The sequence below is a fragment of the Scardinius erythrophthalmus genome (assembly GCF_964197995.2).
Source record: "Scardinius erythrophthalmus genome assembly, chromosome: 6".
NCBI classification, from domain to species: Eukaryota; Metazoa; Chordata; class Actinopteri; order Cypriniformes; family Leuciscidae; genus Scardinius; species Scardinius erythrophthalmus.
In genome coordinates, this window is record NC_138226.1 from 6,121,827 (window position 1) to 6,140,454 (window position 18,628).

Genomic DNA, 18,628 nt, shown 5'->3' on the forward strand with positions numbered 1-18,628 from the left:
CTTTGTGACCGGCTCTGTGACTGGCACTCAATTTGTCCAGGTTTGAGTGATCCAAAATGTGGGGCAGGTGGTCACCGTACTTCTAGACCCCTTCATAACTGCAGGAACCTCATAAGAGACTAATTCGGAAGGCACTACGTAGACAGCAACTTTCTGCATTACACAGTTGCACAGTTGATTTTGTTAGAATTTAGCATTGTGCAAAGATGAACTTTTAACTATTTGGTTGGAATTGAATGGATAAAAGTATATTTTCTTAAAGTACATTTAATTATATTGTTTTTGTAATTAATATTGAATTACAATCTAAATCTCTTGCTCGTTTGTTTGGCGAGTTTTTTTTCATTATGAGATTCCCTTCACTGTAAAAGATGAATGCTGCTGTAGAATTTGGCCAGCATAAGGTTCTTAGAAGTGTCTGTTGGAACAATCTTTGTGTCGTTCAAATGATGTCTTTAAATGTTGCCTATGTAGGCATCTCACTGGGTTTTGGAGCACAGCCAGGGAGTTAGTGAAGGATAACAAGCCTATCCGACAAAGAAAGCCCCAGTGATGTCACTCTAGTAGACACCAGACACACAGCTGGGCGAGGATAAATTCACACCCACCTTACTAGGGGTGTTGTACATCCAACGAGAAGGAAAGAGTCATGTCATCTTTAGCAGAACAGTTTCAGTAGAACGGGAGGTGGAGAAAGAGAAGAGAGCTTTCTGATCCAAAACTACTCCCACAGCTCGCTAATGTTGAGCTGCTGGGGCTCGAGAGCAAGAAAACAGAGACACTTTTTAAAACTTTCTTCTTGGACACTTACAGAGTGCACTAAGGCAGGTAGGGGCATTTCCTTATGGTTCTTTTTGTGATTTTTGAGCTTTGAATAACTTCTAGAGCGCATAAGCATGTGTTCACATCCTGCTATTTTTATGGGTGATGATTAGGGATAAACGCAAGCTGCTGATGATGTGATATCACCCATGTCTGCAAACAGGTGATAAAAACCATGCCGAAATAGAAAGCGATCTTTTTTTCATGAAAGAGGCGTGTCTGATTCCACATTGAGATGCAGGACTCTAATGACAGCGACAGCGACAGCTCCTCTGATGTCAGTATTAAGTCATGAGGTGTTTTTGAGGTGCAAATAAAACATGAGATCTGTTCGGCTCATCTGAGATGACACGGTTGAAGTTTTAACCTGCTGAGTGGTTTATACAAGGCTACTCTGTGGCTCAGGGTGGGGGTTATTTTGGAGTACTAGGGCGCTGGGAGATGTTTGAAACAGCTGGGGGATTGTTAGGGGAAACTCTAGGGGGAAAATTCATTTTTTCCATGCAATGCTGTTAAACTAAAATTCTGGCGCTAAGCCTGGTCACACAGAGGAGAAATAAAAATAGACATCTCAGTTTTGACTTTCAAATTCATTCCTACAATGTTTGGCTTTAAGGATGTCAAAATGTACTGTTGGTACTGTTGTACTTTGGTACCAAAGCAATAGAGGAAAAACAAAACAATATATATATATATATATATATATATATATATATATATATATATATATATATATATATATATATATATATATATATATATATATATATATATATATATATATATATATATATACTGTATATATATGATACCTGTAATGTTACCAGTCTTTCTACAGTGTTGAAACCGAATAATAGGTAGCTGCTTTTGAACATCCTTGTGTTAATATGCATAAATAATTTAAATATGTCTCTAATGCTCACCAAGGCTGTATGTATTTCATCAAAAATACAGTAAAAAGAAAAATCTAATATTATTGTGGTACCTAGGTATTGCAGTGTAAATGTGTAATTTTTATCATGCTGTTAATATAAATCAAATAATATTGACAAGAATTGCCACTAACTGTTGTACTATTTACTTGAATAATTACTTGGAAAAGTATTCAATTAATTGAGAGATCATATGACATTATTTTAAATTAATTGTACTTCTATTGTTTTATTTTTTAAAATAAAGTGAGTTTAATAGAATAATAGGTGTTGCCTATAAATGAAAATTGGTTTTGAAAATGGAAAACTGCTGTTATCGTGACTATACAGATTTATACTACCCTAATATGAGGCTACCCGAATATGGATAGTTTTTCATCGGGTCAATAGACCAATTTACATTTGATGTGCAACAAACATCAAAGTTGGCAGCATTTGACAGACATCAGCTTGTGTACTCTCGTGTTTAACCTCCTCTCAAACCAGTAGGTGACATAGCTGCATGTGACATGGGGCCAAAGGTGATCATTGAATTTGTTGCAAGAAGACATCTACAACCTAAAGGTCAACAGGTCACTTGAGGTAACCCGGGATGTCTATTTTTAAGGAGCTTTAGGGAACTGTTAGTCTCAAACTGCATATTGCAGCCCTGGTTTAAAGCACCGGAAGTCATAGTTTAGCAGGTTAGTGGCATCAGCTCTTTGGAATAATATTTTGAGGTGCTTAGTAGCAAGTAAACTAGATATTTACTGTGTATTTAACTTTGTTTTATGTCTGTGAAATAATAATCTGGATTTTTTTAATAGAAAATATCTTGTGTTCAAGGTTTGTAATGTGTAAGTAAGTTACCTTTCTGAAGATGTTTTCAATATCTCATTATTTGTTTGGTAGAATGTTTACAAATGTACAAAAATTGGACTTTTAAAAACACATCAAATTGGGAAAAGTATTTCATAGAGTGTATGTACTACTTTTAGAGGATAGCAATTCTGATTACAAAATGTATACAGATTTGCAGATTACAGATTGATTTTGTTGTTGGTGGTGGTGTTTTCTATATATAGCTGGTCATGGGCCAATACTTCTGCATCATTAATATGAGTTTTTCCCCTGCTGCATTTATTGTGATATCATAATTTCAGATAAAACATCTCTAAATGGCACTTAAAAATAAGGCAAGCTGCGGTTGGTCACTTGACATCGGTTGCTTCTCATCTCATTTGAGCATTTGCGGGTCAAACTTTATGCCAAAACTCACAAGTCCGACTGTTCATGACTAGGGAGCCACAGTCTCTCGTCTTCAGCTATAAGTGCTAGAGTGTCAAAAAACTGCACAGTAGAGCCCAGAGTATTGTGCCCACTTTTCCCAGCTGTATTATCAGATTTGCGGCTCGACAGATCATGCATTAAGACACCATGGGAAACTCGGCGTGAGTGTTTCAGGCTGGCTTTATCTGAATGAATGACATTTTGTCACAGTCTGTGGTTTTGAGGCTGTCTCATTCTCCCAAGCACACTGAACAGAACACAGCTCTTTTTTTTCTTTTTTTTTCTGGGATTGCAATGCATTGATGATATCAAAAGTCCATTGCAGAGTGAACTGTCAAACAGTGGCTTAGTGGTTTTGGAAAGTCAGAAAACCGTTACAGTCTGTTATTAAAATCCATGACCACAGGGAAACAAGACACTGATTATTAAGAGCCAAAGATACATTGAAACACAGCCACCCCAAAATAGGTGTGTTATGTGTTTTTGTTAAGTGTCCGAGCATGTGTGTGTAAATGTGTGAGTATAGGAAATGATGCTACAATTCCAAGGAGACAGGAAATGGCTCCAATCTTGTATGTGGTGATTTTTTCCACTGGTGAGTCACTGGCTTGGACTGGGAGCGTGGTTCCTCTCATGAGAGGCGCAAACTGACTCCTTGCGCGAGGTGGAGCTGCCATTCAGAGCATGTGTAGATACACGTGCATGTTTTAGGAGAGAATCCTTTATATGAAGTTGCTTTGACATATTCTGAGTGCTCACTTCATTAACTGTTTACATGGTTTAAAACAATCAAGTAGCTCAGTAGTCCACTACAAATAAGGGTTTGGCATATTTTTTCTCCAATAAAGACTGCTTTTGGTGCCATTTAAGGGATAGTTCACCTAAAAATGTAATTTCTGTCATCATTTACTCACCTTCATGTGTTTCCAAACCTGTATACATGTATTTCTTCTGTGCAAAACAAAAGCATATATTTTGAAAAATATCTCAATGTTTACTGTCCATACAAAAAAAAAAAAAAAAGTACATATGGCCCAATACAACATTTGTTTTTGGGATAACTTTAACTGAAACTGGCCAAGAGAATAGTAGTTCCCAGCATGCTTTGCATGGGCCTTGATTAGGGTGAGTAAATGTTGAAATTTAGTGCTACTGTAAGGGATTTTGAATAAGATAAGAACAATGTTTTTTAAACTGCAATAGTGTTTAATGTCCAGATATTTTGGGATTTAGAATGCATTCTGTCATGTTGTTTTACCATTGTAGTGAAGAGTATAGCTTTTGCGATGTCCGAATACATAAAGAATGGACTGAATGCTACTTTTTTACCATGTTAATGCATGCTTTTGCTAACTTCATTAGCTGGTTGGACATAATAGTATAATTAAGTAATGTGACACATAAATGTACAAATTAACCTGATATAACTTGGTGTTCTTAGGCACAGTGTGAAACGGCTTATTGCTTTTATATCTATATATGAAATAGCTGAACTCATTAAAGCATTCCGTTTTTCTTTTTGTCTTCTACAGACGTTATTCACACAGAAGGTCCATTGGATGGTAGTCTCTACGCTAAGGTTCGGAAGAAAGAGTCTTTGGAGGGAGGGGTCACAACTAATGGTCTCCCAGCTGCAGTCGATCATGCTTTACCTGCTGTAGACCAGACTCTACCACCAGTCGACCATGCCTTGTCTGTAAGCAGTGACTCGGGCAACTCCACTGCTTCCATCAAGACCGACCGCACAGATGAAGCCAGCCATCAGCCGACCTTGGTGAGTCAGCCGTCCTCCCAGCCCCTAAGCCCAGAGGAAAAACAGGAGCTAGACCAGTTGCTCAGTGGTTTGGAAGCACCAATGCATCGGATAGGTTACCAAAGCAGCTCGGGCAGCGGAGGCGGAGGCGTCCTACACCTCGTCCCTGCCCAGGTTCACGTCAACGGACACAACAACATAGATAGAGAGACAGATATACTTGATGATGACCTGCCCAACAGCCAGGAAGGGAACAGTGTGGACAGTCTCGGAACCCTCTCGTCATTTGAGGGCAGAGCAACTCCAGCAGATCTATACTACCAGTCGGAGACCGTTATTAATGGACAAGATGCACCCTACTTGGACAAGGGTGTCCATGAGAAAATGCCAGAGCCCAGAGTTCACAGCTCCTCTTCTGTCCAGGAGCACTTGGGGGTCTCTAGTGGCTACACCAAGCAGAATGGCAACATCTACCGATCTCAATCATTAGGGACAACTCCGACCATGCCCAAAGCTCCCACACGCACAACGAGCAGTAGGGATGCAGTGCAGAGGGGATTGAATGTGTGGCAACAATATGGTGTTCCTGAGGTCCCAGTCACAGATGGGGTCACCTTTAACCCTGTACTAGAATCCCACAGCCTTCCAGAGTTCCCTCCAATGGCATCTCAACAAGAAATTGAACAGTCCATTGAGGCCCTCAACATGCTGATGCTGGACCTTGACCCAGCACTTACTCAAGTCCCCAAGTCCCATAGTGCCCCATCTGGAGAAGGTGGTGTTGTCACCACCCAGCCGTCTTTCTCTCAAACCCAGGCACGGCCATCCTACCAGGCTGACGCAGCCATTCATGACCGTGGAGGGGCCACTTTGGCGGGATACCCAATGGCATTTCAACAGGTAGCCACAGAACCTCCACAACCCAGTATGAACCAGCAGAGACCCACAGCCATATCCCAGCATGCTGCATTCCCTTCTGAGGCAGTAGGTCAGGCTCCCATGTCCAAGTCCACAGTGCCTTCCTCCACCTTTGAAGTTCTTCAGTTAAAACCCCTCAACATTTACCCCTCAAGTACCACATCCCAGTCCCCTGAGCCCCAGGAGACCCAGTGTAGCTACTCTACATCCTCATCCCCTCTGCCCAAAGAGTCTGAACCAGAAGATACCAACTACAAATTGGATGGTCTTGTAGCTCACCGTGTAGCTGGTAAGAGAAACCTTTAAAATACCTCTTTTAATACTTTTAGAGTCCGTTTACTTGCTCAAAGATACAATAGTGATGTAACATTGATCAACCCATGGGCAGTAACCAGACAAGATTTTGAACCATTAGGCTACATTACTCTTGCATTTTTTTATGAATACAAAATGCAAATTGAAACAATTTATCAAGGGAAATATATTTAAGGAAAACATTTCAATGCGTGTCTTGAGTGCATGAGTTGAGCTTGTCTTTTACACTCAAGGCGGTGCCTTTTTTGGTGGAGTTTCTTTGTTGGCGTTGACATAAGCACCATGAGATCACAAAGAAAGCTTTGTCCAAAGTGCTTCTGGCTTAAGACTCAATATCAGACCGCATTTCTGTTTTGTGCCAAGCCAAAACTGAACATTTGTACATTACATCTGGAGAAGTGCCCAAACAACTGAGGGCTGTTATACGGCAGTGCACTTTTTATGTTAACATTATCTGTTCAGCTTGAAAGTTTAAAACGATTTTCCTGGAAGCCTAGGTTTTTCCTTTGTGATGTTTTTAGAAAAATGCCAGCACATTCGAGTTGTTTGTTGAACCAATCTTGTTTTGTTACATGCTAAATTCACCATGACTTGTTTTGGTTTTTGCGATGCTGAGTTTAAATTACAGCTGTATTACTAAGTCTATCACATACTGCTGATGGATCCTACATCATAAACAGCATATACACTTTCATCTAATCCTACATTTCTGTCAAAAATTTTAATGTAAAACATATTGTTATTCGAATGAGGAACGATGCTTTGACTCTGGGCTCACTGTTGCCGCCTAGTGGTTGTACAGCAGGTGTTACAGTGAATGTGCCTTCTTTATCTTTAATATCTTACAAAATGGATGTCAAACTGGTGTTGAAGGTTACATGCAGGAAACCAAATTAAACCTGAGAGGAAACAACTTGGATAAGGCTCTCATGGACAAAACTAGTCAGCTCTGTTTCGGTTTAATTGCAGACAAATGCTTTGTAGTATTGTTGACTCAGCATAGATAAGTGTTCCAGTAATGGGAAGGACTGCAAGAGGATGAAGCTGCTCTCTTACTTTGTAACCTTCCCTTGAATCCTAGCTCTTGACACAAGCTCTTGCCACACTGTTTGAAGAGCTCTCAGTATCTAGTTTTGGGATTTGGTTATCAGACGTGTCACTATCTGGAATTTGGGAACACTTTGTCTACATTTACCTTTCGCAGTGTGACCCCACAGATAGAGTTTGTTATCTGTTATCTGTTTGTTATCTTACTTACTGCAGTTAAGGCAAACACATACTACACGTTAGGACTGTGCAATAAAATTCATAATTTATTTGCAAGTGTTTTTTTTTTGGTTTTTTTTAGTTTTAGCTATGTTGCCTAGCTCCCTACCAATCGCCCATATTTGATTCAGTATGCTAGCTTGACATGTGCTAATGTTTTCTTCCCCCCCCCCTTTCTCCTCTCATCCTCTTATGTTTATCCTGTTTGTGGAACACCCGTCCCATCATCACCTCCGCCTTCCCTTCCTCCTCTTCACCTTCTTCCTTTACTTCCTGACATGGTCCATCATTCCTCCTCCTCTTCCCGGTGGTGTGCAGAGTACACTGCTCGTATCCGAGACATCAGTGACAGACAGAGCATTCCTGAGCTCGCCCACCGCCGCCGCTCTCTCTCCTTCAGTGGTTGGTCCTCTGATGCACTGTGCCTCCAACTAACATTAACTATCATTACACCTCTGCATGTTGTGTGGTTGTGTGCTATATCTCGGTTCTCTCTCGCTTTCGCCCCCTATCTGTCCTTGCTCTTGTTTACTTCAGTGAGAGTACTTGCTTTTATAAAACTGCAGTTCATTTGAAAAATTATATTGTATTTTATTTTATTCTATTCTATTATTTTATTGTTTTATTTTATTATTTTATTATATTTTAAATTATCTTAATCATTTTTATTTTATTAGTATTGCACAATTTAGGTTATCTGCAATAGTATTATTATAAAACATTGTGACTAAATTCTAATTGGATGATAAATAAATAAAATAAAATTGTAATAAAATCTAATAAAAAGTGTAAACTAAAGTAAATATTCAGGCATAGTTAAAAATAAAAATGATGAGAATGTATGTCTTTCTTTTGAGGAATATATTTTGAGGATTTTTGTCTTTTTGTCTCAGTGTTTTTTTCTTCTTCTTCTATGTAATGAAAGACCATTTACTTAATTTTTTCATGGTTTTATCGACAAAAACAGTTAAAACAATCATAGAAATATCTTTTGTCTTCCACATAGAAAAAAAAACATACAAAGTAAATAATGACACAATATAATTTTTCTATCTACCAAAGGAATAAACTTTAGGAGGTAATAGTAATTAGAAAAAAATAAGTCCCTTTATTTCTCTCCTTACAGTGTTAACCCTCTTCTTTAACCACTAACCTGTGCTGGATTTTATTCACCTTTGGGTGGAATAACGGTTAACAGTAAAAGCTTTAGTTTGCTCCTTTGTGCTAGGTGACCTCTACAAACAAATTGCATTTGTATTATGTGTCGAGTTAAAGTTACACTGTAGCAGGACAAAGGCCAGTCTGTCTGGATCAACTGAGCCCATGTCACAAGATCCAGTCTGCCAGACCTGGGGAACAATACTAAGGCGAGCAGACACTGGCTTCATTCAAGGACTCTTCTTTACCTCTGTTTTAGCATTTAGATGAAGGACAAAGGGTATTAAATCCTCCCTGAGTCTGGAGACCATTATACCATCCTTATCTGCCACTGGGGAGTAAACGTCTCATACACTGACTGCCTTCGGTCCCGTTCGAGGGCCCATACGGGTTGTGTTCGGTAGCCAGTTACCAGGATGAATGTTTGTCTTGGATTTCTCCTGAGTCTGATCCAACCCATTAGAGATATAACAATGGCATTAACAACACTATGGAGAGAAAAAGAGCAGTATATCCTGCTTCTCTGTGTAGATATCTCATTCTCCTCATGCTGAATCCATGAGGTTTAGAAAGGTGTAAGCTATGCCAGAAAAAGAATAAACTTTTCTCTCATGGGTCTTTTATCTTATCTTATTTATTTATGTATTTATTTTATCTTAGAATACATTTATATAAATTTTTCATCTTATATTATTAACAAAAATCATTTTTAATAGTTTCATTTTTGGGTGACAGTTACAACAATGCAGTGAATCCGTTAATAAGATTCAACTATTTGTCATAATCACTCAGAATGTACTCGTGATTTATTAAAGATATTAGGTAGGTACAGTAAATATTGCTGTTTATATCGTTATATTGGTGCATATTAATGCAACTTAACTAGCCTTTTAGTGTAGTTTACTTCTTTCATTAATCATTTTGAATCTAATAGAGTTTGTTTGGTTTAAATGATGGCTTGTTTGATTGAAAAAAAAAATCAGTTTCTCAGTTACAGCAGTTTGAATCTATTAAGACAGTGTGATCACTAAGGTACTGTAACAGCACAGTTTTTCATGCACAGCTGTAGATCTGGCGTCCTACATCTGTTTTGCATGTTTCCTCTCCCGACCTTGTCTGAAGTGACACTCGGGGATATACACCATATGATATCCCAGCACATCCAAGTGCTGGATTCATCGCTTCCTAGACCAGTCAGTTTTGGAATCCGCATGTTTGACATTGTCGTAGAAACCGCATGAATCTCATCCAGGCATGCAAATAGATTGCAGATGGAGTGTGAGCGTCCTCTTGAAGACCCTCCCTTTGTGACATCACTACTCTATTGTTCAGAAAGGCTTGTTTTGTGGGCAGACCTCCAGAAGCGGTTTAAACGCTGCCTGGGTGTCAGAGCGTCTGGCTAACGTCATGTTTAAGAACAAGGGTGGCCACTTGTCCAGAAGTGGAAGTGGTCAATCTCTCTCAAGTTGTTTCCCAGCGCACGTGAGGTTCTGATGGTCTGAGCTGTGGTCTGACCAAACCTATCAATCGTAGGCCGTGCTCAGGGAGCTAGTAAATATTTTGCTCAGCCGGTTGCCCGGTTTCCATGATATTCCACTCACTCCCACCAGAATGTATTAATGCTTTGCTCTGTCTCAAACGGAGTCCAGTTAAATGGGCTTAAAACTGTGTGTGACTGTACATACTTTTTCCTTATCTGTAAGTTGACAGTAAATTGTGAAATAGCTCTGCTTAAGCCCTAGTGCACACCCCAGTACTGAAGAAAATTTTAAAGACTGAGATATTTTTTTCTGTGTTGCTATGTGGTTGCTATTCTGATTTGCTGTTTTCACATTCCTCTGTGGTTGCTAGTGTTTCGAATGGTTTCTAGGAAGTTGTTAGGGTGTTTGGAATGGTTGCGAATATCAAAAGAGTCAAAACATTATCCATGATGTTCAAATCTCTTGATATGACTCCTTTAATGTAATTCTATGGAAAAGTAGCAGTAGCAGGTTTTTTAGATATCATTCATGTTCATGTTTTCATTTCATCTTAGTCATTTCTATTTCCTATTTTTCCCTCCCTACAAGAGAAACACTAGCAACCCTCCAACACTAACTGCCTAGCAACCCACGCAAAGCATACTGGAGATTTTACTGAATGATTTATTTTTTTTATATATTCCTAAGACAATAATAATAGTGATGTATGTCATAGAAAGCAAGTTAAATTAATGAATTGAGATGCATTTCTTCTGCTTTTAGTTACCAAATGTCTTCAGTTATCCATTTCTTTCCTACTAGAGAAGACTTGCACAAATCCAGTTTTATTTACACCGTCATCTCTTCGTATGAAACAGAACGTGATGAAATAGGCTTGAGAGTTGCTTTGAGGCAGTTCCAAAGCTTTATCCAGAAGTACACCACTGAGTTTCTCTAATATTCCAGCTTTTTGTAATCTAGGCTGTTTGAATGAGAACATTGTTTGTAGCTCCAACAGGCTTTAATGTGGTGCGAATTGGACGTCAGTGCAGGTTTTGACAGAGAGTTAATTCTTCAGAGCTCTTTGGCAGTTTTCCATGGATTTGATCAAGGAGTATTTTGACATTTGGATTTTTTTTTTTTTTTTGAAATGTGATGAATGTTCTTCTGCAGGCCCTAATTGTTATCTGTTAGAGATGATGTCATATATTTATTTTCTTGGCAGGAGTTCAGTTTGGTGAAATGTCACCAGACGAGGCTTCAGTTCATGGACGGTGCCGGACTACCAGTGAGGGCCTTTCCCAAGATGAGAGCCCAACGCGAGGAAGCTCAGTCCGCTCCCCCATTCGCTGCATCTCACCCGAGCTGGCCAATACGATTGCTCTGAACCCTGGGGGACGGCCCAAGGAGGTAGACCAACTGAATGGACATATTTACATTTTTCCCAGTATTAATCTCAGAAATAAATGTGGATGTATTTGTATATGGATATGTGTCCACCTGTCCTTCTTTCTCCAGAGACACATGCATAGCTACAGAGAAGCATTTGAGGAAATGGATGGGGGTTCTGTCAGCCCCCCTCCGTTCGTTGGTGGTGAGGCCCTACCCCAAACCCCTGCCTTCCCTGTCTCGCCACAAACCCCTTACTTCAACCTGAGTAAGTTTCCCTGTTGGAGGAGGAGGGCGCCATAGAGCTGTAAAATCACTTCCTCTGTCAATGCTTTAAAAGGGTCACAGCCATTGCTGAATGTTGGTTCTGTTCATTTTGATGTTATCTGGAGAACATTCAAAATTCAAATTGTAAACAGAGCAAGAAGTCAAACTGTCATCCATTTGGATGTTATTTGTATTGTATAGTTTTTAGTGTAACACTTCCGGTTTATATAGTGGCAGTGTTTCTAAACCTAGTGAACTGCCTACATAGGCAGCATCATAGGTGTGCTTTTAACACGAGTGCTATTCCAGAACATAGGCAGCATGATTATTACAGAATATAAAAGTGTCGTCACATTTACCATTGCTGGGCAAAGTACAGATATTCCAATCAGAAAACTTGCAATTGGGAATTATGTGTAAGGGTACAAATGTTTACCAGGTAGATTTCGCTCATGCTCAAGTTGATCATGCAAATTATGCTTGGTTTAAAAAATATTTCAGTGTGAGCTGTGCTTCATACATCTCTACGCTAATGATAATGGACAACGGGTTTTTTTTTTTAATGTGACCACACCTTAAGGCTGCATCGCTTATATCCTTCACAGAGAAGATGCATTGCAATTAAATGTGTCAATAATCCATCCAAGATGGTGGAGAATTCGGGATAAATGTTAATTACAAATATTAGTGACTGAAGGTACCAATAAAAATAGTTAAAACTGGGTTACCCATGATTTTTGTTTTTATTCTTATAATGTTTCACCATTAGCTTAGCAACATGCTAAGATAAAAAAAAAACCTCAATTTATATCAATTGTGAGTCACGATTTACGTGCATATCACTATTTGTATGATTTGCTGCCTATGTAGAGTGTTCCAATTGCTCACTTATTAGGGTTGGGATGCAGCTGCTTATTTAGGTGGTAGACAGCAAGAAAGCTCACTAGGTTTTGGAACAGAACCACTGTGTTTCATAATTAGCACATCAGAATAGCGGTGGGTGTTTTTGCTTTTTTCCGTAAAAGAATCTTTTGGGCTAACATTACATTAACACACTGTCTATAAGCCAACGTGAGGTCTGGCAGCAGTTAAATCCAACCCTACCTCGGGGTGTTTGCGTGAGCCAGTAGATATCATTAACAGATGCTATAGTTCATTCACATGCTCTCAATGTTAAAGATGTGTGGCCTCCGTTTGAGTGATAAGACACACTTTGTGTTGGCTCATAGACATGCATAAGTGCTCAGATCAGAAAGACCCCGCTCTCACTTGCTCCCCAGCAATTCCCAACGTCTGTGGGTCTGAGAAGTGTTTTTTGTCAGCAGTTTCTCTAGCCTCCACAGTCATTGTATCTCAATCCAAGAACAAGCACATTTGCGCCTCAGGTTTCATGTTCAGATGGATTTCTCCAGTATAGTGATAGCCTCGGTTTTTATAACCTATTGCTTCATCTTCCCCTCCAGCATACTGTCCCTACAGGTTTAATATAATGACTCTTGTAAAAGTCTATAGCCTCTTTACAAGGTTAGATGCACAGTGCACACAATGTTAAGCAGCTCTGTTTTTCTTGGACTTTCACAGCATTTTTTCTCACCAGACACCTCATTTGAAATATATTCAAGTCATTTTGTTTAGCTGACATCTTACACCATGGCCACTTCGCATTCAAAGCTCTTCAGACTAGTTCTGCTACCATGATCACCTAGATGTGGCTTCAGCCCACAATAACACAAAACATAATCAATCAAATCTTGTCCTTCTGTGTTACATTATCCCAGGATATTTAATGGACATTAGGACTGAACAATATTTTCAGTATTCATGATATATTTGTGAGGTTTATTTGGCCATTTCAATAGATTTCATTAGAATAGTTTTGTAATCCCTCTTTGTCTAAACTTTTAAGTATGAGAATGAGACTTGACAGCCTGTTTAAAGAATCAGTTCGAACTCTCCCCATTGCATGTTTGTGTGTTAAAACATTTTAGTTAAAATATATGTATAGGTAACTATTGCTGTTTATAATATTCTAATTTTAACTTTAGTCAAAGAAAAAATGATCTAGTAAGTTTGATTTATTTAAATCAATCATTTCAAACTTCAGACAATTTGAATTTGATTCAATTAATAGATTCATAACTCAGATTCAACAATCAAATCTGCATAGCATTTTTCATTTATTAAAATGATTATTAAAATTATTAAAAATACATGCCTTTTTTATTTTATAATGAGATTTGTACTATATTTTACTTTTTGACTTAAATATTTTAATGTATTTTCCAGTATTGACTGTTAAAATGGTTGAAATTATCCAAAATGATTGAGAGAAAAAAGTCATTTTAGAGCAAATACATAAATATCAAGATATACTGAACATCATCAAATGTCTGAAAAAAAAAATCCCCCTAGTAAACATCCTCAGCATACGGTAATGAGGTTCATACAAAAGATCTGCTCACGTTATGTGTAGAACTTTCTGAAGTGGTTCTGTTGGATTCCTGGGGAGCAGGTGACCCATAGGGGCTCTATTTCTGTTCGGAGATTGACAGACACTCACATGCTTCAATAGCCACTTTCTGGTAGCACGTTTCTGTGGCTCCCTCCTCCTGCAGAGAATGAGAGGCTGGAAAAGCTTCTCTACACAACCCCCCTCCCCTTCTCCTTGTGTCCAATGCTGAGGCACTTATTCTGCCAAACAAAGAATTGATTTGGATTCTTTGGTAAGTGGAGGATGCATGTGTGTCCGTGATGATGTCAACTTGGCCCTGCCAAATCGCAAGCAAATGCTCTGCCTTACCCAGAATGCATGTGGAGAGCAGCCTTGAAGAGCACACACTTACCCAAACACATCATGATCTTATCTGAAGTAGTCATTTCTAAATACAGGTGTAAACAGGACATTGTGATTCCACCACTCAGACCACAGTCAGGCTACGTTCACACTGCCGAGCGCTCAATTCCGATTTATTGCTCGGATCCGTTTTTTTTTTTTTTTTTTTTTTTTTTTATAGTTGTTATTGTTGTTTTAAATCAAATTCCAGTGTGAACAGATCATCGTCCTGGACTGATCCGCATGCGCAAAAGAACTATAACAAGATGACACGCATCATACTGTCATATGGAAGCAAACACGGAGGATATTATAGTAAGAGATTACGCATTTATGTATAACGTGATCTGCCGTGGAAGCCAGCGAAATTATGTGCAGGTAATATAAAAAACTAAGACGATGATGCAAAAAAATTGAGTTTTTAAACACTTATGATATAAGCCCTCATGTTTTGCTTGTCTCTATAGAGCTGCCTGTCATTAATACTTAAATTTTGATGTCCTTCACTTGACTACCTTTCGAAACGGTCTTGATAACATTCGGTTATGTAAAATCTTTGAAGGGACTCCCATGAGCACAGAATTGTGCCGAATGTTACTCTAGAGTGACGTAAAAGTCGCATGAATTCTGATATGACCGTTAAGACTCATTGCAAAACAACTGCCATATATTGGATTTAGTACCACATATGGAAGTGGCCAAAATCGGAATTGAAAAGATCAGATTCCATGTGGTTTGTGTCATTCACACTGTCAAGACAAAAATAGATGAGCAAACAAACTGGATTTGGGCCACATTTACCTGCAGTCTGAACGTAGCCTCAGAGGACTGCCTGTTCACCTGTCAATCAACTACTGCAGCAAAACAAGGCTTTTAAACTATGCAAGTGAACATGCATGATAGAATAAAAAAAAATAAAAAAAAATGAAGGTAAAATCTCAAAGCATCATATTTGGGGTGCAATGTGTATTGCATTATGCATTCCGCTCTGACACATTTCAGAATGCAACAATACACAAAATTGAGTACAAGTATTTATTTTAATTTTATTTACATTTTTGTTCTTCTTTAGAGACATTTTTAAAACACAAAATCCTCCCTTTCTTCAAGTGTGCTGCTTTCCACAGCTCTGTGGTCACATCACCATTTATTTTCCCCATTTGTGTGTTCGCACCATTCTTTTTTTTTTTTGCTGGGCACCTTTGTTTATTCGTTGTTTTTGAGTCACTCGTCCTGTTGTTCGTAGCATTTGTTGTGTAGTGAGGTCTTGAATGTTTTCAATGTGACATTTTGGAGATCTGTTCAGCTGAGGTGTATTCTGTCTGCATGATCTGTCTTGTTTTCGTTCTTTTGACTGGGCATCGTTACAGCGAGTGTTAATCACATCGTTAACTCTTTTAAAGAGGCGCTTGCACGGCCTTGCCACAGAGCATGAGACATTAGCTCATTCCCCAGCCATGTCACATACTGAAATAGCCACCTCAGTCTGCTGTCTTTAAAAGCTCAGTGTGTACCACGGCAGTCTCTCAAAGGCTCTTGATCTGGAAGTTGGTCTCTTTGATAAGATTGTCGAAAGCTAATGCATTGAAGATGAAAGTGGTACACACAGATCTGTATTATAAGGTCTAAGGAACAGAAACATACTTTGTGCAAGTACGCAAATGCAGACATGAATGGTTGGCAAAAGCATCGCTGGCGTGACAAACCTCAGTACTCAAGGGGGGGATAGAGTTACCTTCAAATGTCTGTGCCATTAACCAGATGTGTGTTGGGTTTTTCAAGTAGCTAGTTAAAAACATAGCGAGACCAATATAGCACACCTTTGCAGCATTACATAATACAATATGAATCGCTGTCTGACATATTTCAGAACTAGAGCTGTTTAATTTAGTACAATTAATTATGCAAATGTTAATTTGTTAAAAATTCACATTTAATCATGCCCTCTGATTTATAACAGTAAAGTCAACATTTAAAAAAAAAATAAACTGTTCATGTGCTATTCTCATGTGTGAACTGTCCAAATGAATTTTTAACTTAATTGGAAAATGGATAAAGAAAAACAATTATATATATATAATCGCAACTAACATAAACGTTTGTGTTTATACAATATTTGTGTGTGTATATATTATGTTTATACATATGTGTGTGTCACACAAACACATACATATGTACACACACATATATAAACAAACTTTTATGTTAGATGCGATTAATCACAATCGAATTGACAGCACTAATATATATTGTATGTATGTGCAGGATGCGTTCTTGCATTCAAAAAGTGCGGAGTGCAGAAATACATGAAATCAAGCTTGTCAAGCTCTAATCATTTGCATTGACGTACTTGCTTATAGAGTATGTTTTGTGCTGAAGGCTTTAGTTGATAACACTCTGAATAATACAATTCTTTCTGTGCTCTGCGTCGCTTTAGGTCGATCTCCTCCAGGATTGGCTAAAACACCGTTGTCCTTCCTGGGCCTGAAGCCCCACAATCCTGCTGAGATCCTGCTCCACCAGACGGGCTCAGGTGAGACTTTACACACACATACAGAAATGTACATGCAGACACTCGTCCGAGACTTGCTCCTTAAAGGGAGATCAAATGCATCTTGTGGGCCATATATCAAAATATCCTTTCAGTTCTCCCTCTCAAAGTGTTTCCCCTTCTCCTTTTCTCGTCTCTTGAGCCGTGAGCTCATACATCTTTAAATGGATCGCTGTTTTCTGTTCATATGCGGTTATATTGGGATCATTTTACTGTGCTCTGTTAACTTTTGTGTGTGTGTGCTGCCTTTTGCCTTTATTTGAAAATTCAGTAAACAGCAATACTGTGAAATATTATTAGAATTTAAAACAATAAATAATAGTTTTTCTCTCTACATTTTTAATATTTATGTATTTATTCCTGTCATGCACGGCTGAATTTCCAGCATCATTACTCCAGTCTTCAGTACAGCATATATCATTCAAATATGCTGATGTGCTGCTCAAGAACCTTTATTATTATTATCAATGTTGAAAACAGTTGTGCTGTTTAATATTTTTGTGGAAACCGTGATACATTTTCTTCAGGATTATTTGATTAATATAAAGTACAAAGGAACAGCATTTATTTGAAATAGAAACTTATAGTATTATAAATGTATTTACTTTCGCTTTTGATCCGTTTAATGCATTCTTGTTGAATAAAAGTATCAATTTCTTTAAAAAATCTTTCTGACCCCCAACGTTTTGAATGGGAGTGTTTCTGTGAGGAGCAGAAAAGACATTCCCATAATTTTCAAGTGGAAATTGTCCATCCAAGATGGCACAGTCTAGTTTAATTGAATTACAAATGGACTTGTATGCAATTTTATTCTTATTAGAGTATCATGTTTTTAGTTTAGCATCATGTTAAAACCAAACTCAATACAAATAATAAATAAAATAATGCTGTGCATTTCAGAGTTGCTATCAAAGTTGAGAGCTACAAACTGGTCAGTTATGAGGTTCCATTTCAGTTAGGATGTTCCCTTAGAAGGCTCCCTAGGCAGTAGACAACAAGTCTGCTGTTTTTGGAACAGAGCCCTTTTTAAACTGATTACCCGTTCTCTTTGTCCTAAGGATATATTTAATGTTTAAAGAAATGATTACTTTTAATCTTGGTATTAGCAAGCTCAGCAAAAATATTATTTGATAAATTGTTTCTTTCAATTCAAAGCAGTAATTTGTCATGTCTTCCGGGGTGAACCTGATGAAAACATGTCCACATTTCTTTTTCTTTATCATTTCTTATTTCTTTCCTTTGATTTTCGGGGTGATATATGACCCGGTCTTGTCTCGGCAGGTTTGGTGAGATTCATCCTGAGGCCAGCGGGCTTAAACTATGTCGTTTTTGTAGACTCTGAGGTAACAGGATCCCATGGGGAGTTGCGGAGACTCTTTAGTTTAGAACAAGTTCTCATGCAGGGCTGATTTTAGCATCGTTCCTGAGGGAGTTAATTTGAGGCCTGCTAAAACAAGAGCAATACATCCGGTAAACACGCTAACATTATTACGAGATGATGTGTCACAGGGGCTTCTTTGTCCTACTATAGTTAGGTTAAATGATGTCATGTGCTTATTGATGATAAGGCCTGTTACTTCTGGTATTTTAATGTCTACTGGGGCCTGCTGGTATTCGGAGCAGCAAAAAATGTGAATGAAGATTGCATTTCCCTCTTTTTGTTTTCTTAAAAGTAATAATTCACCCAAATGTGAA

At 38.3% G+C, this 18,628-nt stretch overlaps 1 protein-coding gene across 17 annotated transcripts in view; it reads left to right on the top strand.

The window, feature by feature from the left end:
* tns1b (tensin 1b) overlaps positions 1–18,628 on the top strand; it is a 231,354-nt gene that overhangs the window by 190,728 nt on the left and 21,998 nt on the right. For 7 of the 17 annotated variants that reach the window (XM_081369336.1, XM_081369337.1, XM_081369332.1 and 4 more), the window contains 4 exons: positions 4,556–5,983; positions 11,119–11,303; positions 11,412–11,550; positions 16,820–16,915. In XM_081369336.1, the coding sequence (XP_081225462.1) occupies positions 4,556–5,983; positions 11,119–11,303; positions 11,412–11,550; positions 16,820–16,915 (1,848 nt within the window). Of the gene's footprint in view, positions 1–4,555; positions 5,984–7,593; positions 7,678–11,118; positions 11,304–11,411; positions 11,551–16,819; positions 16,916–18,628 lie in introns of all 17 variants that reach the window. The other 10 variants (XM_081369325.1, XM_081369334.1, XM_081369329.1 and 7 more) reach the window with 3 other exon arrangements.